The sequence below is a fragment of the Rattus rattus genome, chromosome 3 (genome assembly GCF_011064425.1).
Source record: "Rattus rattus isolate New Zealand chromosome 3, Rrattus_CSIRO_v1, whole genome shotgun sequence".
In the NCBI taxonomy this organism is placed as follows: domain Eukaryota; kingdom Metazoa; phylum Chordata; class Mammalia; order Rodentia; family Muridae; genus Rattus; species Rattus rattus.
Window position 1 is genome coordinate 170209533 of NC_046156.1, and position 24925 is coordinate 170234457.

Sequence of the window (24925 nt, forward strand, 5' to 3'; positions counted from 1 at the left end):
CCCTTTAAGTTGGGAGTTTTCACTCTCTTCTATACCTATTATCCTTAGGTTTGGTCTTCTTATTGTGTCCTGGATTTCCTGGATGCTTTGAGCTAGGAGCTTTTTGCATTTTGCATTTTCTTTGACTGTTGTGTCTTCTATGGTACCTTCTGTCCCTGAGATTCTCTCTTCTGTCTCTTGTATTCTGTTGGTGATGCTTGCATCTTTGACTCCTGATCTCTTTCCTAGGTTTTCTATCTCCAGGGTTGTCTCCCTTTGTGCTTTCTTTATTGTTTTTATTTCCATTTTTAGATCCTGGATGGTTTTGCTCAATTCCTTCACCTGTTTGGTTGTGTTTTCCTGTAATTCTTTAAGGGATTTTTGTGTTTCTTCTTTAAGGGCTTTTATCTGTTTACCTCTGTTGTCCTGTATTTCTTTAAGGGAGTTGTTTATGTCCTCCTTAAAGTCCTCTATCATCATCATGAGAGATGATTTTAAATCAGAATCTTTCTTTTCCAGTGTGTTGGGTAATCCAGGACTTGCTGTGGTGGGAGAACTGGGTTCTGATGATGCCAAGTAGCCTTGGTTTCTGTTGCTTAGGTTCTTGTGCCTGCCTCTTGCCATCTGTTTATCTCTGGTGTTAGTTGATCTTGCTGTCTCTGACTGGAGCCTGTCCCTCCTGTGAGCCTGTGAACCTATAATCTTAGTTGTGTCAGCACTCCTGGGAGACCAGCTCTCTCAGGGCCCGATTTGGGTCCAGAGAGATTCTGTAGTCTAACTCCCCAACAATGGTCAGCAACAGCTGTGAATGGAAGTCCAAGGATCTAGCAATTGCTCAATCCTACAAGGCAAGCAGGCAAACCAGAGATGAGCTTTTGTTATTAAATTAAACTTCACCTAGACCAAAATTTTATGCAGCAAAACTGAAAATAAAATTTAGCCACGAGAAAAGACAGTTCTAGAATAGAAAGAATTAAAGTCCAAATTTGAGAAGGGTTTTCTGTGCATACCAAAAGGTATAATATTAAAGAAGAGATTGACATTTTAATTACAAAAAGGTATAAAACTATGTCTGTCACAAAGTACTGAACACAGAACATAAAACTCACCCTGCATGAACAAGTAACTTAGCAGATGCATATGTATTAAAAATTCATTCATAGTTAATCCTCCCAAAAAAGAAATTTCTTCGCGTAAACAATATCACTTTGGAAGTCTACCTAACATTTAAAGAAAGAATAATACCAATTCTCTATCACCTCCGTAACATATAGGAGGGATGGAGAGGTGACTTGTCAGATAAAGGTGCTTGCCACCAAGCCTAATGCCTGAATTCAATCCCCAAACCCCACATGGTGGAAGGAAAGAACCAACTCTTAAGGTTGGGCTCTGACCTCCATGGGCACACCATGGCACATGAATATCCATCCTTACTGCCCACACGTGTGCTTACATAAATAAAGTTTAGGATGAGAGAAATAAAAAACATACAAGAGGCTTTTAACTTCTTCCTGTTCCAGAGACTGCCGCGTCTTCTCTGTAGTGCCGGCCTCATTCCCGAGACATTATGGTAAAGATAGGAGAGGGCAGATTTGGCCAGATGGGGCACTTGGTCACTAAATCTGCCTTCAACTATGATGAAGTGGATATTGACACCAATGCTGCCTTTATTAACCTTAGCTACACAGTCTTCCTTCACAGTCAAGCGTCACTCTACTCCACAGCAAGTTACACGGTACAGTCAAATCTGAGAAAAGGAAACTTGTCATCAACGGGAGGGCCTCTCTTATCTTCTAGGAGTGAGGGCCTGCCAACATCAAGCGGAGTGATGTTGGTGCAGGTATGTTGTGGATTCTACCGGTGTCTTTATTAGGATAGAAAGGGCTAGGTTCATTTGAAGGGTGGAGCTGAAACGGCCATTACCTCTGGCCATTCTGTTGATACCCCCATGTTCGTGATGGGTTTACACCACGAGACAACTCATGACAACTCACTCACAGTTGTCAGCAGTTCCTATTCTTCTAGTCCTAACCTGGCCAACATTATCCCATGACAACTTTGGTATAATTCATGGACTCATGAGTATGGTTCATGCCATCACTACTACCAGGAAGATAGTGGAATGCTCCTCAGGGAAACTGAAGTATGATAGCCATGGGGCTGGCCAAAGCATCTTCCCTGTATCTCTCAAAAAGCTGTGGGCAGTATTATCCCAGAAGTAAGGGGACGGTCATAACATTCTCCTGCATTACAAATGCCATGGGTCTGACATTCCAACTAAAGATCCCAAATATGAATGAGAACACACAGCATGGCAGGCACTATGCCAAAGAGTAGTTGACTAATACATAATATACTCCATGACTTTTTGTGTGTGCTTTTTGTTTTGTTTTGGTATTTTTGTCTTAACTTTTTTAATGTTAGTGCCTTTTGTTTTGAGAGAGAAAGGAGAGAGAGTGGACATGAATTTGGAAGTCGTGTAAGTAGAGAGATGGGGAGGAGGGGAGGACCTGGGAAAAGTTGGGGGAGTGGAAACTATGACAAAATATATTGCATGAAAAACAAACAAACAAACCAAGAGGGTGGTGAAGCCGCCATTGAAGTGTGCCTGTATTAGTCAGGGCTCCTAACTATCGAAAGGCATCCTGAGCTATACTGATTTCCAGACTGTCTCCTGAAATTTTTAGCAGTGACACCCACTTTTCTGCCTTTAACACTGGGCATTGCCTTCAAGGAGCTCTTTGTCCAACTCACTTTGTGACATAACAGTGAATGGTGAACTAACCTCACAGTCTACATGGTCACCAAGGAGAAAGAAGCCCTTGAACCACCCACCTATGAAAGAACTTAAGAGGAAGAGAGAGGTTGCTAGCTTCAGGGAAGACTCTGACCCAACTCTACCCCTAACACATTGAGTATCTTCCACATGGTCTCCACCCTAGCGTATTGGGGGAAAAAGGGAGTTTAGGGAGCCTTACTCTTAATTACATCAAAAAAATTCACTGCAACAAGCTTCCCTCCAACACACACATATAGAAACAAATAAAAAAGCAAAAACTGTAAGAGACATAAATAACTCCTAATTTTATGATGTCAGTATCATAAAGGCATTTGCAGGAAAATCACCACAAATCAGCACTTTCAGCTACGTAGATATAAAACATTCTTAATGAAAGACATAGCAAATAAATACTGTAACACATAAAGCAAAGTGACTGCTGAAACATTCAGAGGAAAGTTTTCAGGCTCATTCAATATTCAACTTCCAGTCAATACACCATACTAATAAAGATGAAAACATATAATTTGAATCTTTTTTTTTCAGAAAAAAGTATACAAAATGTAATACCCACTCATAATAAAGGGGAACAATTTCCTTAATCCACAAAAGGTATGTATGAAAAACCTTCCAGTGAAACTCCTGCTTGATGATAAAAGCCTCCTTCTACCTTAAAATCAATCATCAGAGCAAGGTTCTTTTTTTTCTATCCATAAACTTTTTATTCACTTTATATCCCAATCCCAGGCCCCCTCCCCTCCTCCCAGTCTCAGCCTCACAAGCCCCTCCCACCATTACCCCCTCCACTTCTCCTTAGAGAAGGAGAAGCCCCCCCCCTTGGTTACCACCCCACCCTGGGACATCCCCTCTCTCACCCAGTTCCCTCCTTCCATCCACCTCTGCAGGCCAATCAATGGATGGAATTAGAAAATATCCTGAGGTAACCTAGACCAAAAAGAACATGCATAGTATGTACTCATAAGTGGCTGGTAATCATAAAGTACACGATAACCATCTTATAATCAACAGACCTAAAACACCCAAATAATGGGCTGGAGAGATGGCTCAGTGGTTAAGAGCACTGACTGCTCTTCCAGAGGTCCTGAGTTCAAATCTCAGCAACCACATGGTAACTCACAACCGTGAGTAATGGGATCTAATGCCCTCTTCTGGTGTGTTTGAAGACAGCGACAGTGTACTCACATACATAAAATAAATAAATCTTTAAAAACAAAATAACAACAACAACAAAAACAAATAGCAAGGAGGGCCCAAAGGAGGATGGTTGAATTTTTCTCAGAAAGTGGATTCCTTAATTTAAGGTTAACTAGTTTAAAGAAAGACAAGATGGATGACTGACCCACAACTGTTGTGTAAACAGTTTCTAATCCAGGCTTGAATTTGTTGAGCCAGTTCATCAGCAGGCGACATTACTGGCAGGTGAAAAAAAAAAACCCCACAAGCCACTTGTTTGAGACAGCATCTCCATTTGTAACCCTAAAATGTATGGCCTGGAATTCCTTATAGAGTCCAGGCTGGCCTCAAACACATGGCAATGTTTCCTGCCTTAGTCCATTAAGTGCTAGAATTATAGAAGTGAGCTACCATATTCTGGCTATAACAGCACGTTTTAAACAGTAAAACTTGCCAAATCATATCTCTGTATACATACATGTATAATTATGTATATATATTAAATATATAAAAATACATACAATGTGTGTTAAACACACAAAATCTCTATCAGAGTTTTAGTCTTTCATAGCTAAAATTATATATAGTCTTTCAATGTTTCTGGAAGTCTAATATGGTAATTATTTTGGCCTTTGGAATAATATGACTATTTGGACAGAAACCTTTCTCCCTACTTCAAATGCATGCATGCATTTCATCATGAGAATACCATCTGATTCTATCCAATCCCGTCTTGGACTTTCTGAGGATCTTTGTGAAGCCTGGAACAGGAGTAGGCCTAGACTACATCTATGAAAATGCCAATGGAACCCAAGCTGATAATAGGCATTTGTGAAGGCTTGAAGTTTGCTTTAAATAATGCTTTCCATTTTTCTAGATGCAGTTGAGATATATTTTATAAGAAGTATTACTACATACCAAACCCTGGGCTCAGAACACTATGAAACTCTTACCACCATTGAAGATTTTTGTACATGGCTCATCCAAAATGGCGAAAAACAGGTAAATGTCATCAAGCCATAAACATGACCCTACTTTGCTCGTTAGTTATAGATGGCCTGTTTTTGGTTCACAGCTCAGAAACAAGAGCTCACAGAAGTCTCAGATTAAACTGGGTAGAACACATGAGGTTGCTGTTGCTTATGATATCAATAAAATAATTTGCTTTTGTCACTGTACATGAAGTCCTTTAAATCCAGAACACTTTCAGCGCAGTGTTGAGGTTTGGTCTGTTGTTATGAACTGTAATGCTAAATTCTGTATCCCAAGGACTAGTTACCTTAAGAAGAGTGAATTCTCACATATGCCAGCTTTGATTGTGCAAACCTTGCTCCTTATTTAAAACTATTGGTTTAACAAAGATGCCTACAGGCTGTAGTTGAGGAGGAGAGGGGCAGGGGAGGGTTCAGTTTGCAGGGCTGGAGGTCTGAGGCAGAACACTAGCAGAGGAGGAGGAAAGAAGAAGGAGTCATGGGGTGGGTGGATCAGGACTGCATGGCCATGAGAGCCAGCACATTGAAGTAAGAGTGGCCTAGGCAGAACATGGAAAGCGATATCTTGGGATTATTAACAGGGAAATAAACAGAATAGCACAGATGGTTGATATCTGCTCATCTCTAATGCTTTAAGGTTTATTATAAAGATAAAGATTTTGTGTCTTTTATTTGGGAACTAAATGATCTAAGGTGGGGGTAGAAACCCACAAATAATATTTACTGCAACAGCTCAGACCTCACCTTTATAAACTTATTAATTTGAGGCAGAACTAGCCACTGCTACCTTTGGCTCTAAATACTAATGTCCTTTTCAGTCTGACCTTCATCTCTTACTTACCAGAATTTTGTCTTCTCATTTAAAACATTATATAAAATGCTTTAGATGCCATCATACCTATGATTTCTATAGCTGTGGTGAAACATCAAGACCATAAACAGCACTGGGAAGAAAGGGTTTATTTCAGCTTAAATTTCCACACCACAGCACATCTCTGAGGGAGGTTAGTGCAGAAACCTAAGTGGACAGGAACCTGGAAGCAGGAAGTGAAGCAGAGGTCATGGGGGAGTGCAACTCCTCATGGCTTGCTCAGCCTACTTTATTATCGCACCCAAGACCACCAGGACAGGGGTGGCACCACCCACAACGGTCTGTGCCCTCTCACAGTAACCCCTATTAAAATGACCTACAGCTGATATATAGATGTATTTTCCTCAACTGAGGTTCTCTCCTCTCCAGCTTGTATCAAGTTGATATAACATTTTACCTAGTGATCCCATTAGTCTAAGTCATTGCTCAAGAAGTTATGACCTGAGCTTTATGTATTTAAACACAGTGTTGACCTTTGTGTGTTATGAGAGTCTATATAACTTTGAGCTGACCAAACCAACCTTGTACTTCCTCAGGCAAGTAGGAAAGTTGGATGGACTTGGCATGGTTTCATTGGCCATTTGACAACTAGTTGAAGAGTGGATTTATAAGCATAGAGTTAGGAATGTATTTCCTTTCATTAATGAAAGCTTCTTTTATGCCACACAGAGGGACTTTTATAACTTGTGATATCTTTATCAACTAGTATTTTGTAAAAACCAAAGAAACACAGTGACTTATGACATTTTCTGAGGGCTCGGAAGGCTAATTTTGAATCTCACTGCCATAGAATAATCCCAAGTCTGTAATTTTCCTTTTAAAGATGAGTGCTCCAGCCTTTAATTGCTTATTCTTGTGATATGATGGTGCAAAGAACATCATGATCCTGTTCATAATAAAATTACAAAAGCCCTCCTCTCCTAAAATCAGGTGCTTTATGAAATAACAAGCTCTTGGGAAAAGACGAAAAGAGGAGTTGAGTCCAGGTTATTTCTAATCTATTATAAAGCAGAACTTTGAATGATTGCTGTGCCATTCAGGAAAAAGCATCATGTGGGCAGGAATCGGCATCTGCTTTGTTAGCTGCCGTGCACCCAGTGTGTGAAATTACTATTAGCTACTTAGCATATAGTGGGTGCTCAATAACTAGTTCATGACGTTGCTTAATCTTATCACACATCTTTTGCTTTAAAAGGGAGTTCTTTACCGTGCCCCAAGTTTGGTATGAGCTCTAGGTTCATTGTAGAGTACCAGAACAGAAATGCATACGACTTGCTCATGTCTTAAACAGAGTAGAAGAGAAGGAGGTTACTGCAACCTAGTAAAGGCTACATATGCTAATAACCCATGCTAATAACATACTCTGTGAGGGAAAACTACAAGTTTTTTCTTTGCATCTCATAGAATAAAGATCAAGGTGAGAATGTTCAATCTTAAGGCCATGTGTCCTTTTAACTTTGAACAAAAGTATGAGCCAAAGTGAGAGGCTAGAAAAACAAACAATATTTAAACTATAAAGTAGGCTGTGTTACCTCTTCAGAAGGATAAAACGTTACATAAAAGTCCTAAAGATCTCTCTCCTCTCCCCACACATACACATATGTACACACACACACACACACACACACACACACACACACTTAAAACTAAGTGTGTGTTAAAACTTCAACCAATTTAATTTTTTTAATTTTTAAAAGGCAAATACAAAAAATGTTTTGTATCTGAGCACTATTAACAAAAAATCTGAAAAGCAAGAAATTAAATAATTAAAAATAAGCCCATTACATGGGTAAAAATAAGAGGACACACTTAGAAATAAATTTAGCCACGTAGGTAATATATTTTTGAATATTTAGAAAATAGAGAAATCTTTTAATCATATTTATGCCTTTCTATTCTGAAAAATACAAAGGTATAGAGTTTTAGGATTCCTGTATTTTGGCATTGTCTTCTAAAAAAGCAGTGGGACATCCTTAGACATCTACTCTTCATCAACATTCATCCCTCAGGCTCAGGGAGTCTTGTAGGAGAGGAGATATTGTAAGAACCAGAGGACTAGGCTCATGGCAGATGTTGTGAGTTGGTTTTCTCTGGACAGAACCTGTGTGCCGCACTCATGAACTCTCAACAATAAAACCTGCACAAGACCATGCCCGTCCGCATACCAACTGGGCAAACGTTCACAACGTGCCACTCAGATGAAGCACTTCAAGGCAGTCGGTGGCTGACGAGGGAGGGAGAATCAAGTCTTCCTCAGGCATGAACCCCCTAACATGTTGTCAAGCCCACGTGGTGAGACTCTAAACCCGTATACATATGGAAGAGGTCATGGACTTGAGAGGGGATGTGTGTGTATGGGGGCGGGGGTACATGGCAGAAGTTGGAGAGAAGAAAATGAAGGGTAGAAATAAGGTAAATGCAGCAGACTCACTTAAAAATTCTCAAAACTATTGAAATATGAAAGCTATGTTTTGAATGGAAACTTAAGGTTTCTTTGGAAAGTCGCTTGGATGGTGTTTTGCTGGGGCAAACACGTGAAGGAACATTTCGTTAAAGTGGACACAGGTGTGAAAGGCTAAGGTCGACTGGTGAAGGAAGGTTTTTGCTGAAGCAGACACAGTAGAGAAAATGTTCTGCTAAAGCAAACACGAGAAAGGACCCATGACGAAGGGTTCTTTGCTAACGACATGCACTGCGTCCTTGAGCTGCATTTGTCAGGACGCCATAAGAGAACCACACCAAAACACTTCTGGTGGTGCGCTGCCATTTCTTGACACTGCCAAGGACTCTGGCTGATCGGATGCACGTGCTGAGGCAAGGCCCCTGCTGAGGCAAGGCATGTGGAGGACACCATCTCACCTGACTAAGAATGGCTAACACCAAGAAGACGAACGGCAGCAAATGCTGAAAGTGAAGTGCCGAGGAGAGGCCATCATCTACTGTTGGTGGAAATCAGTGAAGCAGCCTCTCAGAAAAGTTATTCCACTTCTGGGCACACACAGGAAGGGCTGTCTGTCCTGCCACAGATACTTGCACATCTGCGTTTATGGACTTTGTTTGTTTTCTCACAATAGCAAGGAGGCAGTCAGCCTGGATGTCCATCGAGTGAGGAGTGGATAATGGACTTGTGATATTTAAGTGCAGTGACATTTCATTAGCCCGTAAAGAGGTTTCGGGAAGGGATGGAACTGGAAAGTATTGTACTAGGACAGTGGTTCTCAACCTGTGGCTCTTAAGTCCCTGGGGGCGGGGGTTGAATGGCGGTTTCCCAGGGGTTACCTAGAACCACTGGAAAGCACAGATATTTACATTACTGTGTTAACAGTAGCAAAATTCCCTTTGTGAAGTAGCAATGAGATAACTTTATGGTTGGGGGTCACCACGACACACAGAACTGTATTAAAGGATCGAAGTACTAGAAAGGTTGAGAGCCACTATACTAGGAAGTAGCCCAGGTTCAGGACAAACACCAAATGTCCCTTTCCATATGTGGATCCTAACGTCTGATACATGTTCATATTCAGGCCGAGCTTGGTGGCAAAAGCCTCTAATCCCAGCACTTTGGGGTAGCGAAAAGCGGAGCTCTGTGGAGCTAGCCTGGCCTACACAGCAAGTTTCAGGCCAGTCACAAATAGCTACATAATGAAACCCAGCTTCAAAACAAACGGGAGAATGTGTATCCAGGTGGAGTAAACATGAATAAAGGATAGGAAATGGGAAAGGAAGCCATGACTGTGGGGGCTGGGTGCTTCAAAGGAAGGAGGTAGGAAAGACAATGGAATACTTTGGATGGGAGAGTCCTGGGGAGTAAGGGGTTGTATAGTCAGAAGGTGTGTAGGCCTCCAGTGTGTGTATAGAATTAATCTAAGTGAGAGATGTATACAGATCTCATGGACACCCGCTACTTTATAAGCTAACTTAAGAAGTAAATTATATATCTTTATAGAAGACGATATACTGGAAGGCAAATGAAGGTAATTGGCATGGTGAACAGTTTATGGTGATTTGCACTGAACATTTTGCCATGGTGTGAGTTGATCAGGGTGAGCATTGTACAGAAAGACGAGTGGTCAATGCTGTCAAACAGAAAGGGGCAGGGGAGGACCTGTTATGATGAAGAAAGAATTAGAAAACTAAAAATGCAAAATACAATACTTGACCACACTCTACTTTTAAAACTGTAACTAGTACTGAAAAAGTTAGTAGTTAGGTTAATAGAATTGTAGCCATGTGACATTGAGAGTGACAATACAGAGAAGGTTATACAGAATAGCCTTGCTCTGAGAAGACATGGACTTTGATAGTTAGCAGTAAAGTTTCTCTGTGTCTATATCTTAGTTTCAATAAAAATGTATGCATATGTACTCATATTCATAGACATATTTACCAAATAGAATGATAAAATGCATGTGGGGAAGTGGCAATCTCTTGTGAATTTAGGTAAAAGCTTTATGAGTGTTGAGTCTACTAGTCTCTGGCTTTTCTGAAAGTTTGAAAAGTGGAAGAAAGAAACTTATGGTGTGGAATTCTGACACTGTGTCTGTAAAGGCAAGTAAGGGTGACCATGACAAATTCATAGAGGAGTACTTAGCTTTGCTTGTGACTGTGTCTTTTTTTTTCTCCCTCCCTCTCTCTCCCTCTCTCTCTCTCTCCCTCCCTCCCTCCCCTCCCCTCCATGAAGATTGTCCACATCCTGGCCTCTTCCATTTTATTTTATTTTTTTTCTTCCATTTTTTATTAAATTGGGTCTGTTTAAAAGTAAGTACAGTGGTGACAATTGTTCCACCCCTCCCCCATTGCTGCCCTCTCCCAACATTAATTCATAGGGTTCAGTAGCAGGACCCAGGGCTTCCCTTCCACTGGTGCTTTACTAGGATATTCATTGCTACCTATGAGGTCACAGTCCATGTATAGTCTGACTCCCTGCTTGTGACCATGTGTCTTTTGGTGCTGGGTGTATTTGCTGTATTCTGGCTGTGTCTCTCACATTCCCATCCGTCTTTTTCATTTGTTCAAGGTCCACGACTGCCAAGGTTGATTGTATTTCTAATGTCTTTCCCCTAGGAGGCTTACAGACTGCTAAAGTCTACGTTGAATTCTTGCACCTTTGGGGACTGTGGCAAAAAAGTAGCTGAAACCTTTTATAACATGGGCAGCATCTGTTTTGCCAAAGGAGAACTCAGAGAAGCGATTGCACTACTGAGGAAGGTGAGCAAAGAAAGACAAGTTCATTACATTTTCTTCAAGGGATTATTATAAGCAGAATATGGGCAATGGTGTGTATGTGTGTGTGTGTGTGTGTGTGTGTGTGTATTAGGGTTCTCTAGAGGAACAGGACTGATAGAATGTACACACACACACACACACACACACACAAAGGGATTTATTAGAGTGGGTCACACCTCCAGCTAATCCAACGATGGCTGGCTCTGACTGTAAGGTCCAAGAATCCAGTAATTGCTGAGCTCATGAGGCTGGATGTGTCATCTGGTTTTGGTTTATGCTGGGATCCTGAAGAAGTTGGCTCTAAAGGTAGGGAAGGAGTGGGGTTGCCATTGACAGCGAGGGCAAACATGCTTTCCATCGGAGATACCTAGTTAAAGGTGAGCTTCCCACTTCAAATGACTTAGGGACGGAAGGACGGAAGGAGGGAAGGAGAAGAGGGGAGAAAAGAAAGGTCCCTCCCAGGTGCCTCCAGCTTCTTGGGTTTTAGTTAATTCCAGGGTGACAAAGAAGAGCCCTCACATCGCTTCTTTTCCTTCTAAGGTGCCAACACAACGAAAAGCTAAAGACTCAGTGAGCCAACCCAGGCATGGTGGCACACTCCTCTGGCCCCTGACTTGGGAAGCACAGGCAGGCAGATCTCTGTGAGTTTGAGGCCAGTCTGGTGTTTACAGTTCCAGAACAGCCAGAGAAACATAGTGAGACCTGGTCCCAGAATGAAGCAAACAGAAAAAGACTCAGTGAGCCAAGCAATTGTCTGTACATAAAACCTGTTTGCTCATAATTAGCATCAATTCATACTGAAATGCCCAGAGGCAAAATCAGAACCAGTCCACATACGTGCTTTGGCAATATCAGGTCTACAAAGATATCTAAGCTCATTTCAGGTTAACACGCATAGAGAAGAGTGAGCAATGGGAGAAAGGGGTCCTCCTTTTGAAAATTTAGAGTAAAGGAAAACCTGCAAATTATTTAAAGAAACAGAAGGACTTCAAGGAGAACGTGAACTCAGAACCTACAGAGACAGAAAAGCATCCATTGAAAAGATGATTTGAGGCCAAAAGATGAGATGGGAAAGGCCCAGAGGACGAGAGAAAGGGGCTGAAAGGAAGCAGCGAACCAGTGGAACTCAGGGCCACAGTGAACGCGATGGGCATGAGGAGTCCTGAGGGCACCGGGACTGAGCCCTGTTCCTCAGATCTAGAACTGAGACACAATCCATGAACGAAACAAAGTCAGATTCCTGAACTGTGCGGATCACCTGTTCCGAGGGTCCGAGCTGTGTCTAGAATTCGTTCTCTTCGCTGTCCTTTGTTTTTCAGTAGCACAGAAGCCATTTTAACATCGTGCTGATTTGAGATGATTTATATGATGATTAGAATAGCTCCTCTAGCAGGTCATAGTTTGAAAAGAGAAAGCGGTTGATATGTGACAGGTAAGAAAGACATGTAAGGACTGTGTGAGTTTCCAAGGAACAAGTCAGAGTCACTAATAGCCAAAGTAATCAAAGAGATCACACGGCAACCTTTCTGAAAATGAAGAATCAATGTACCCATTGCAAGGGCCTGACAGTTCAAATCTAGAACGTCCCCACAAACTCATGCTTTGGACACGTGGTCCTCATCTCATGACACAATTTAAGAAGGGTGTGAACTTTGCCAGTCATGCTCCCTGGCTGGCGGAAGTGAGTCACTGGAGATTGGCCTTGAGGGTTACAGCTGCCTCTCCTTTCAGGCTAGCTTTCTCCAGCACTGAGGCACCCATTCAAAGGGCTCCGGATTGCATAGCATCAGACGGCAGTGTGTTTAGTACCAGATTTGCAATGAGAATAGAGAGCAAAACAGGAAGCAGAGAGATCTGAAAAAATGCGCCTGAGGCAAGAAGCTGGGAATTGTATGCTTCCCTTCACAACAAGGAAACTAGACCCACAAGACACAGCTGAGGGAGCTCTAAGGAAAATTCATAGCTCTGAGTGCTTACATCAAAGCTCATTGATGTCTCAAATAACTTAATGTACCTCAAGGCCTTAGAAAAACAAGACAAGACAAACCCCGAAACAGCAGGATGCAAGAAATAGTAAAGACCACAGCATTCCTGACTGTATTTGCTATGGAACCATAGTAGATACCCACCTGTAGACAGAGTGCAAGGGACAGAGGCATCACCTGTCAATAGAGTTGATTGGCCAGTGAGCTGACGCAGGAAATAGGAGATGGGAGTTCTAGAGGGGAGAGAGATTTCAGGGATAGAGTCAGACTCTGGAAGGAGTTTCACCCAGAACACTGAAGGAGATGGAGATATGATACTGTGCAGAGGTAACCAACCACATGGCAGGACTTAGAATAAAATAAATGAGATAATTAAGTTACGAGCTAGTAAGGGAATGAGTCAAAGCTTTTGGCTTTTATTCATAATTAATTCTCAAAGTCATTACTTCAGGAACTTGGGTGTGGGTTGAAAAACTTTCAGTCACTTCCCGCCCTAACATATAAAGGAAATAGGACATGTGAACACAGTGGGGTTTTATTGAGGAAAGACAAGTTCATGTTTTTCTCTCGTATGTTGAAACTGGAGTTGTGTGTGTGTGTGTGTGTGTGTGTGTGTGTGTGTGTGTGTGTATACACGCGTGCGTGCGAGGGCACATGTGTGTAGGACATAAAAGTAGAAAAATAACTCTATGTGTAAAGGGAAGGGGGAAGGAGGCACAGGAGAGGTCACAGAATCCCTGTGCCATGAGAGGTAGAGGAGGACTGGGATAAGGAAGAGTCATTAGTGTGGGCAAAAGGGTTTGGGCAAGAAAGAACAGAGTAAAATAATAAATGTGCATGGAAATGAAAATCCAGCACTTTGCAGGCTAGTAAATTTAATAAAGATTTCTCTCTGTGTGTGTGCACGTGTGTTCAGATTCTTCTGCTCCACCGATTCATGTGTCTATATGCCAATGTGTATTGAATAGTGTAGCTTTGAACAAGGCTTCAAACTGGGGAGTTTTCGTTCATGAAATCTGTGGACGATATTCTGAGTTTTGTACATGGCCAGAGACATTTTGCAGCCACCACATCATTTCGTATTTTACAGCTTGCTGGGCTTTTGAGTGAGCTTGAATAGAAGCCGAGATTCGTTTGTACAAAATTGATAGTTTACTATTTGTTATCTCTCTCATGAACATGGAGCACAGAGTTAACATAAAGTATAATTTATCGCAGTTATATTTTGTAGTTTCCAACGTATAAGGCTTGGAATATTTTCTCATATTTATCTGGTTTTTGCATCTTTTATTGTGTTTAAAATATGTTACTTCTGAGCTTCACTTTCTGATTGTGCTGGCATATGGACACACAATTGATTTGGGCTTTGTATAATCTTGCGTCCCATGACCTTGATATATTTACTAAACTTGTTAGCTCCAGGGCTGTTTTGTAGATTCTGCCAGAATTTCTACAGAGATAGTCATATCATGTGCTAATAAATGCTCTATCTTTTATCCAAGTCAGACCGTTTCTATTCCTTTTTCTCATTTTGCCACACTGGTTATAATACGAAAGCCATGTCACGTAGGTGCCATGGGAACAGACACCTCTGTCTAATCCCAAACCTTGTGAAAAAATTGAGGTAGGCTTTCATCACTTGAGGTGATGTCAGCTGGAGAGGTTTTCAGATACTGTATTATGTTGAAGATGTTTCTTTTTCCTTCTGAGTTGATGAGAATTTTTAATAGAAGTAGGTGGTGAATCGTATGGAATTATTATTCTGTCTGTTCTGAGATGACCAGTGGCTAGTCGCTATGTAGACAGTTTTATTTCTGTGTCATCCAGTTCTCAAGTTCACTGATTTAAAAAAATCTAATCCTTTACAATTTATTTTCATGTCAGACATCTTTTTCTCCAGAGGGTTTTTTGGGGGGAGGGGGAGCATCTCTTTCTATATATATGTACTTGTTCATGTCTCTTCTTAACCTTAACACACTCACAAATAAGAGAGAGGGGAAGGAGAAGAAAAGAAGGAAGAAGAAAGAAAGGGAGACAGGCACACAGAATACAGTTCCAGTGGCACTAATGATAGCTTTAATGTACTTCAGCATATTTTTTGTGAGAGGGTCTGACTAGGCTCAGATTGTTCTTAGGCTTAAGGGATCATGATCCTTCTTGCTTCAGCCTCCTGAGGGCTCATATCCTATAGGTCCATGCCACTATGCCTCACTTCTTGACTGGCTTGTGATTGGTTGCTTTTTATCATTGTGGGGCTTACTAATTAGTGTTTGTTTTTCAAGCCAAGTGAGTAACTTTTGTCTGGATACCAGACACTATAGATTTCTTTCCTTTCCTTTCCTTTCCTTTCCTTTCCTTTCCTTTCCTTTCCTTTCCTTTCCTTTCCTTTCCTTTCCTTTCTTTCTTTCTTTCTTTCTTTCTTTCTTTCTTTCTTTCTTTCTTTCTTTCTGAGACAAGGTTTCTGTGTAGCTCTGGACATTTTGGAACTCACTCTGTAGATCAAGCAATTCTTAAGATCAGAGCTCTACTTGCCTCTGCCTCCTGAGCCCTGGGACCTCCTGAGCGCTGAGGTGCTAACACTAGATCTTATTGGATATAGTATCTCATTCATACTCTTATAACTATTTTTGAAATTCATTCTAGCTAATCTAGTTATAAACAACTTGACCCATGTCTTGCCTGATCCTACATGGGACTGGACACTGTTTAGTCAACGGTTCTAGCTTGACCTGGCATAAATGCTATGTACTCTGTCCAGCATCCTTTCCTCCAGATGATTCATTCCTGTGCTTTCTGCACTTGCTTCTCATTCATGGGCTAGCCTTTGCTACTTGAGGGGAACCCACTGCAGATCTCCACAGTTTTTCTGTGAAGGTGTCTCCTCTCTATTGCTCTTCTCTAAGTATATGTTACTATATCAATAAGTGCTTTCAGCACTATGATAGATTCTGGTGAGCATGATCCTGTCTCTTCTGTGTGGTGGCCCAGAAACTCAGAGTGGTAGCCTGGGCCATTCATGTTGTTTACCACACCTGCTTTCTCTCTTTGGGACAATCACAGCCCTTTGTTACCCATGTCTTGAAAATCCGTTCATGCATTCTGTATACTTTCTATAGGCTGTTTGAGATGAAGATTATCAGCAATAGACTTTCAAGAAACCTGACTAAGAGTAAAGTGGTCAGCATCAGAACAGAAGGCAGCTTTGAGAGGCACGTGTGGACTTTGATTGTTTATTTACTTTGATTTATTTCAAAGGTCCTGACAGAAATCATTGCTGTTGCCATGTCTTAAGGGGGGATTTCCTCAATTCGGGGTCTCATTGCTTTGGTTGTCTGTAGCAACAGGTGCAGTAAACTGGATTTCGTATAAATCACACGGAGCAAACACAACGTAACTAGAGCCCTCAGTGCATGCTGATTTGCTCTTTGGAAGGAACCAACAGACTCAGGACACCCCAAGTCCCCTAGTCTGCTTCTGACTCAGTTTGCAATTGATGTGTTTGCACCGAGTCTCTTTAACCTGTTGTATTTCTCACTTCACCTGCAGTGTCTAATGATTCAGAGTCTCATCTATGGAAGTGAGCACACTAAGAGCGTAGAGACTAAAAGCCTCCTTTCCCTATTGCAAAGGTAAGTTCTGCATATGGATATGAACCATGTCGCCACTGTGGTTATATGAATATGTCTGTCTCTGATTCAGCCAGGTACGGGTGACTTACCTAGTAAGGCAAAAACTCTTACCTCAGTTATGGACTTTCTCAGATTCTATACTGGGAATAATGAATTGATCTCTTAATAGCTCAGGATCTGGAATTATAGGAGTTGACTGTAATAATATGCAACATACTGTTACATCTACAAATACATTAAGCATATCTCTCACAGTGCTGAACATTTTAGCCAAATCCTGCAAGACAAGGTCTTTGCTGACAGCATGATGAACATAATATTGTATAAATTGGGATTTTTACAAAGTCAAATAAATGTATACTTTAAAATTATGTTTCTCGTCGACTATATCTACATCTCTAAATATAGGGCAGGTGTTTGGGGCAATTTAGCATGTCCAGATTCCCCTTAATGCTTAGGTTTAAGGCAAAGAGAGGGTTGGCAAAGACCTGCTGCGTTTTCCTCCTTTCTTATGTCATTGATGTCTGTACATCTCAATGTGATATTGACCTTGGATTGTTCCCTTCTAAGGAAAAGGAGAATTAAAAAGTGTTAGGTGTGTCCTAAAACCTCCAATTGAGCTTGGTCCTGCTTAGAAAGGGTTTCATTTAAACTTCCACAACTACCCAACAGGAAGCTCTCATTTGACAGGACAAAGACCAAGCTTCTGAAGATTCCCTCTAATCTGTAGTCTTTGAAATGTGGATCTAAGTAAATATGACCCTAAAGGCTGTATGAGTTTCAAAGAGAGTTCTTTGACAAAGAGGGTATCATTATTGGGTGAGGTTAGGATGCTGATTTCATTCACCAGAAGTCATTCTCATTAGTCCACTCTCAGCAGACTCACCAGCTTAGGCAGGTGGGAGAGATGAGCTGCAAGAACAATTGCAGCCAGGTCTGTCACACCAGTCTTAGTCAGCCACATCTGAGGTGGGTGCTGAAGAAAGCTATTGTCTACTTACCTCCAGCCAGAGAATTGGGTTCTCAGCCCTCCCATGACATTCAGGTTAGGGGTACAGAGGACCAACCTCACAGAAGCGCCCCACTTACAAGTGTGTGTATATAAAAGCATATTTCTTCATCAAGACAGAAAGAGTATGACAAACTAGAATATTGATCTTTCATTTCTCTAACACATGCTATTTCTGATTCAGAAACCACAGTTGGTACGTATGTTTTCTCTCAGGATAAAACTGAAGCTTAGATTCTTTGGGTATTTAAAAAAATCACAAAGTTTTCCCAGGAAGAAGCAGAGCTAGAATCTACCACAGGCCTCTCTAATGTCAGAGCTTGGCTTCTGAAGGCAGAAATCTAGCTTCTACTCTAAAAGCAGATTCACAACTCAGGACTCCAGCTCCCAGATCTCTCGTCTTTGAGAATGTACTTAGTGCCCTTAGTCTGTGGTTATGCAACACTATAATAATCACACTCCCCTCAACGGGTGGGCACTTCCCTCTCATGTCTGCATTAATGAGACCATAAATAATTGTCAGGTTCAGGAAAGCCTTAAATTTTTAATGTTCTCTTATTGTCAACATCATAATAAAATATCAATACTGATAGTAATTATTTTTCTTCAGAGTAGACATAATGAACCATAATGTTTAAATGAGTCATATATATGGCCATCTTACTGTTTTCTATCCAGAGTAGGCTAAGGAATACTCATGCCTGGAGTAAGATTTATGATTCTAACCCATTTTATCCTTGGGAAGTGCATGAAGCTGAGCAAATCATTTGCCCTTTTTGAGCTTCAGCTTCTTCATCACTGATGGGTAAGTCTCAGTGTATCATGAGTTGTCATGACTTTTAAGCGAATTCTTGTCTATACATGCATATCCCAGTGCCCAGCAGAGCGTGTGCTAAATCAATGTTAGCAAAATACTCATCCCTCCCCTTCCTTATAGAAGACTCACGGCCTCTCACTTTCAAGACAAGTCAGAATAATCGAAAGTAGGGGTAATTGTTAGTCAGAATTACCATATTTTGTGTTTGAGATTTTGACATTCTGATCCATTTAAAGCACCTTTTATGTTTTGAAATTATTAATAACAAAACGGAACAAAAATAACATGCAATTTCAGAGAAGAAACACAGGCTCTTTCTTCAAAGTTGGGGCAAAAATTCTACCTCGCTTGTATCCAAACAAGAGAAACCTCAGAACTAGTGAGATTAACAGTAGGTTAAGGGAACCTGGGAACCTGCTGCCATGTCTGAAGACCTAAATATGATCCCTGGGACCCACATGGTGGGAGAAAAGAATAGACTCCTACAAGCTGTCCTCTGAACTTCCAATGCTTATCAGAGCATACCATGGTGCGCACACACGCACGCACACCCACGCGCACACACACACACAGAGCGGGGAGACAGACAGACAGACAAGAGACCCACAACTGGTCAAGGTTCAAAGAATAAGTGTCTGTCAAGTGCTCAGCACTAAAGGAGGCATCCACACAGGTTCCCTCTTCCCAGGGCTCAGGGATTACTGTGGAAGAGGGAGCAGAAAGACTGTAAGGGGCAGGGGTGGTTAGATGACTACAGGGAAACGATGTCCTCTGCATACAGCAGCTGTACATATGAACTCATAGTGCTTATGACAGCATGCTCAAGATCTGTACAACTTGAAGGCATACATGTAAAATTATGTAGCCATTAGCAGGAATCTAAGGCTTTGATAAAAGAGGAAACAAAGTTAGCTGGGTGGGTGAGATTCCTGGTGGATCTAGGAACAGGGGTAGGAGACAAGATGGCCAAAACAATGTATTCTCCAAGTGTTAGTAAAATGTATCTCTAACTTTATAAAGAGAGAATACAAGATAAATAGAGTGAATATGTTTTCTCAGTAGCCTCAAGGTGACAAGTGCCATAAAATGAAGAGAAACTAGGGGATATTTGTGGAAGCTAATGCAGACGCCAGGGAGTCTACATTTCTTTAAGTGCTTGATCAGATTTCAGATTCCTGCTTTCACTAAGAATCTGGCTTTGAAGGGGTTTCCATCCACATATAGAGGGGCCTCTTCAGCAGGTTACACTCTAGAACCCATTTTACATGTGGAGACACTGAAAACTGAGTTTTTAGAGTTAATTTGCACAGGAAGAGACAAGGCTCTTGGAATTTTAATGTAAGTCTAATTGCTCTCTTTCTGCTAAGACAATGAGATCTAGACCTAGCTAGAGTCCATATAAGGGGAAAAGAAGAGTCCTTTGAAGTCCTCTGCTGGAGTAGATGTTGCATCATTAAAGGTTTTTCTTTCTCTGAAACAAGCCCATATCTCGTTTCCCAAGAACTGCTGAGCAAAGCCATGGGGTAGTTGCCAGAGCCCAGATGTCCAAAATCAGTGCAGGAATGACTCTCTCTGCTTCAGCCTCTCACTGGAACAATCAGTCCCAGATGTCCTGGGACTCGGCTTGTGTTCCAATGGGCTCTAGTGTGCTTTACGACACCTCCTTCAGGAATGCAGTGAAATACTCACTGGACTGTCACGGCCAGCAGCCTGAGTTCTTGTCTTGTGGAGGCTCTGCAAGTTAGAGCAGAACTGGCCGCTTGAAACAGGAGCTAATTTCAGAGCAAAACATCAGTTACAAAGGCATCCTGTAAGATTTCAGTGCTTAAAAAAAGGCAGAGAAAACTTCGTTTTTGTAAACAAACTTGGACGTTGTTAAGTTTCTACCTGAGTCCCAGGTGCACTTCAGTTTAATCATTCATAAATCAAGCTCAAGTACTGAGAAGTACTCGATGTGTTTAAGAAACTTCCCTTTCAGAAAAAAATACACATAATCAGTTTGAAATTGCTCTGAAGTATGTTTTTAATAGAATTATACATAAAAACAGCGAGGAATAAATTGTGAGGCCAAAACCATGTGTGTAAACTGCACGCAGGAAGGGTAGAGAGTCTTCAAACATAGGTAGATGACCAAAACTGCAGACAGAAAAGAAGCCGGCGAGTTGGTGTTTCTCAGGAAAGCAAGAAGTCTTGAGTTGTTATACTTTAATGTGCATGGATAATACCAAGCTGTGGACAAAACTGGGGTGAAGTCTGTTGAAGTCCTCTGCTGGAAAAATATTGTAAAAATATTTCTTTTTTTTTTTTTTTTTTTTTTTTTTTTTTTTTTTTTTTTTTTTTTTTTGATCCATATTGCAACTTGACAGACTTTTTTACCATAAACTTGGCCTGTATTTTCACTTGTTTATTTCTATGTGTTTGGACACTAAATTTCAGCACCAGACTTTCATAAACTATACTGAGTGTCTAGACTTATAGAGAAGGCAGCTATGAAAGAAATTTTGAACAGGATAGGATTAGTTATCAGCTTTCAGAGATTAACTCTGATAGCGATGGATATGAAAGACGAGTAGGGAGAAGTAAGGAGCACACTTAGCAGGCAGATCCAATAGCCTAAGAGAGAGATGTTGAGACTCTTAAGGACCTAAGCTAACGGAAGGTATAGATAATATATTGAGAAGCATTCTGTCATTTATGTTGACAAACTTTGAAAGCAATTAGATGTGAAGTGTGTCAGTGGCAAGACTCAAGTTGGCTTTGAAGTCCCCAGCTTAACAAATAGACTGACGTACTGAGCAGTGCTGGCAGAGGAGCCCATCATGGAGGCTGTCTGGGACTTGGGAGATAATAATTTCCATGTTACTTATGCTGTGTTTGAGGTGTTCCCTGTACACACGCTTGGCAATGTCTAGTAAGCTGCTGGGGGTTTGGAACAAGAGCTCAGGGAGATACATTCTGAAGCCTACGAGATGGAACCCAACGTACAGATGTGTGTCTGTGGAACAATGAGGCTTAGAAGGAGCTTTGGAGACCGTTCACGCTTAGTCTGGAGAGATTATAGCATGATTTAGGTGCTGAGCACCAGGGCACAAGTGCAGTGGGACTTCGCACTCTAGCTCTAAGACATAATAAAAACACTCTCGCTAGGCATTTAATATATGTGGGAAACACAGCTTCCAGGAATTGTTGTAGTGGCAGTAGCAGTTAATTGTACCACCACCAGCAGCAGTAGTTATACTAGTAGTTAATAGTAGTAGTAATGGTAGTATTAATAGTAACAGTTAATAGTAATAATAGTAGCATTGATATTAGCAACAAAACCAAGCATTATCATTGTATTATCTAGATGAAGGAGACTCAAAAAGAGACCTTAGAAAAATCAGAAAAGAAATCAAAGAGGGAGGAGAAAGTTTCCAGAAAGCACTAACTACCTTATTGCAATGAAACGTTAAGGGAATGCAGACTACCAGTGAGCAGGCAGTGTCCAGCCTCCTGTAGCGTTAACAAGTGCAAGTGTTAGCCGAGGATTCGTGAGAATGGAGAGTATACCTGCCAGCCTCGTTCTGTCAGCAAGGTCGCAGCGAGTCGGCCCTCTTCATATTCTGTTGATAAGACTGGCTGTTATACTACCCTTTGTTGGTATTTTGAGGGGAAAAAAAGTGGATAAAATGTTTAAGTGTGTGTGTCCCATGACTCTGAAATATGGTTCAAAATCTGTTTTTTTGATATCTGTACTCAAGCTTTGTGCATGTTGGTCTTCATCTTCTTTAAGGATTTGTTTCCAATAAGAAAAAAATGGTAGACAAATTCAAATGCCAACCAGAAAAAAGTGGTATATGTTATAACATGGTCATTCAGAACCCTGGGTTTTACCTCAGATATGTTGGAAGGAATAAGAAAAAACTACATATTGGTTTTTATAAATATGTGATTACTAAACATAATAGTATTATGTCTGGGTCATTTGTGTGTGGAGACTTTGTGCTCTATATTTTTGTGATTTTGTTTTAGCATTTATAACATGCATCTTATTTGTGATGATGGAAAGATAAATGTTAAGAGATAATTCAGTGTAGAGGTGAGATGTAGCCAGTGGCTGTTACAGCCCAGCTCTATTGTGTGTCAGCATATGGTCTTGGACAGCTCACTTATCAGTTTCCTCATCCCTGAGGTAGGGATAAACCCGGAATGCTCAGTTCATAGGGTCGTTGTAAGTAAACGAGCTAATGTGAGTAAAGCGGCTTGGAAAGCCTGCTGGCCTGGAGAGTGTCTGATTGGAGATGATGACAAAGTCGGACAAAGATTCCAGATGTGGAGAGAATGCTGACTAAGAAGCCATCCTACTGGCAAATAGGACATCGCCATTTGCTAACATTAGTATGAACTTGTAGAACAACTTTTTGATATTAATGTTTGGACCAACATTCAATTAGACATGTTCCATAATCAGAAAGTGAGCATTACCTTGCAAAGTGCCCCACCCCCGTCACAAGAGAGTCCTAACTAGAAGAATGTAGACCACATACTAGACATAGTGTTACGACGTTGTTTAAATCTTGTTCCAGCACTTTCCATGTACAAGTTACCCTATGTTTCAGCCTTCTTTAATGAGGAGTCAGACAGTATCTGTACTGTAGAAACAACGCAGAGTGAGAGTGGCACTTCACACAGCATGTGGTAGGCCATAGGACATTAATAGATCCTGGTTGGATCTCTTAATCCAGCCTTATTGGTAGTACGAAAGCATGGAGTGTCAGCTTCATTTTCATCACTGCAGATATCTCCGGGACAATTGCAAACCGAGAAGTTATAGTGATATAGCTTTTCTGATGGACTTTAAAGCTACATGTGACAACAGAGGGGGCAAAGAAAGCCATCTTTTTTTTTTTTTTTCTATAAAAAGAGAATGAAACCAGAAACCACAAAGTTCATTGACCTGTTAGGGCTAAAGCATCACACACACACACACACACACACACACACACACACACACACACACACACAACCCAAAACAAGCCAAACAAAAAAAACTTTATTATAAAAAGAAACCTTGTAAGAAAAACAACAAAAAGACACAAAACAACACTAGACAACAAATTCAAAGACAATACATCTTAATGAATGTCTATAGAGTTAGACTAGAAGCTGTAGAACTTCACATTGGAATTTACTCTTTTACTAGCAAATGTATTTTAGTGCACTTGTTCACCACTCAGGAAGGAAAAAAAAAATCTATGACGTAATTAGATCTAGAGAAAGCATCATCTTTATATTCTGTTTCATAGCTCACGTCCACTATCTGTATTGAGTCCTTCCTCAAGCCTCTTGGTCAGGTAAATACAACAGAGTATCTGCTCCTGGGCTGTGAGGCTGGAAGAGGAAAGATGAAGGAACGTAGGGTAGAAATGGGCCTTGGGGCAGTTACCTCTGGAGAGACTTGTTCCAAGAGTCTACTTGTCTCATTCATGCCTTCAACATCTGGTAAGAGCCTCCTAAATAACAGGTACAGCTATAGATGTCACAGATAAGCAACATAAATAAAACACATTCACTGGATGTCAGAGGTAACCATCATAAATAAACCACAGTCATTTACGGTAAGGGAGTAGCCCTTGGTGCAGGAAGGAGCTCAAAGAAACAATAAAATACCGAGTGTGAGTTCCCAATGAGAGCCCGCTATGCGATGAGGATAAAAATGAGACAGTAGCTATAGGACCTGGAAAAGCCTTCATGGTGTAACCATTGAGCTGTTTCCCAAAGGGCAAGTTTATCCAGATGGAAAAAAGAAGCCACTCCAGGAAAGAAGAAAAGTGTATGCAGAGACAGAACGGAATGAAGGAGGGCAACGCCTGGAAGGAATCAAGGAATGGTAAGTACTTAGCGCTTGCACAGCTCTGCTGCCATTTCTAATAGGGAGTGTTGACTCCCATAGATGCACACAGGCTACCTGGGGAGGGAGAAAGAGCTGTAGTTGGAATCAGCTTAAAAACAGCAGTCAACAAGGAGATGTGGGTTATCTGCAGTAACTCACAGGACTTGGAATATACTAGATCTGCTATGTACATCTGTAGAGAAAGCTGTTATTTTTTAATGCTGTGTTTCTATGAACCTAAGTTCTGAACAGTAGTGATTTAAATTTTAGCAAGTGAAATTTTATACTATCTTAGGACCACAATAGACCAAGTTGGTCTCGTTCAAATCAAAGGTGTAGGACACGATTGATCTGAGACTTCAAGAATGATTTTATAGTTTGGTAAAGACTTTGGGGTCTTCTTTGGGGCATGAAGTCTTAGGATAATAATTGTGTCAACAGTCAACCATTTACCTGATCATAGAGAGTTGACTTGAACATGTACCGGTGACCTAATTATCCCTTATGATTCACAGTGGTTAAGAGTAGTAGCTCAATGAAGGGGCTTGAGACCCCATATGAACAACAATGCC

At 41.1% G+C, this 24925-nt stretch overlaps 1 protein-coding gene across 1 annotated transcript in view; it reads left to right on the forward strand.

Moving 5' to 3' along the window:
- The window catches only part of Ttc23l (tetratricopeptide repeat domain 23 like), a 63431-nt gene extending 41506 nt beyond the window's left edge, over nt 1-21925 (forward strand). The window contains exons 9-13 of the mRNA XM_032897026.1: nt 4830-4954; nt 10880-11023; nt 16573-16655; nt 17625-17643; nt 21851-21925. Coding sequence (XP_032752917.1) covers nt 4830-4954; nt 10880-11023; nt 16573-16655; nt 17625-17643; nt 21851-21925 — 446 coding nt within the window. The remainder of the gene's footprint in view (nt 1-4829; nt 4955-10879; nt 11024-16572; nt 16656-17624; nt 17644-21850) is intronic.
- Nucleotides 21926-24925: the final 3000 nt, after the last annotated feature.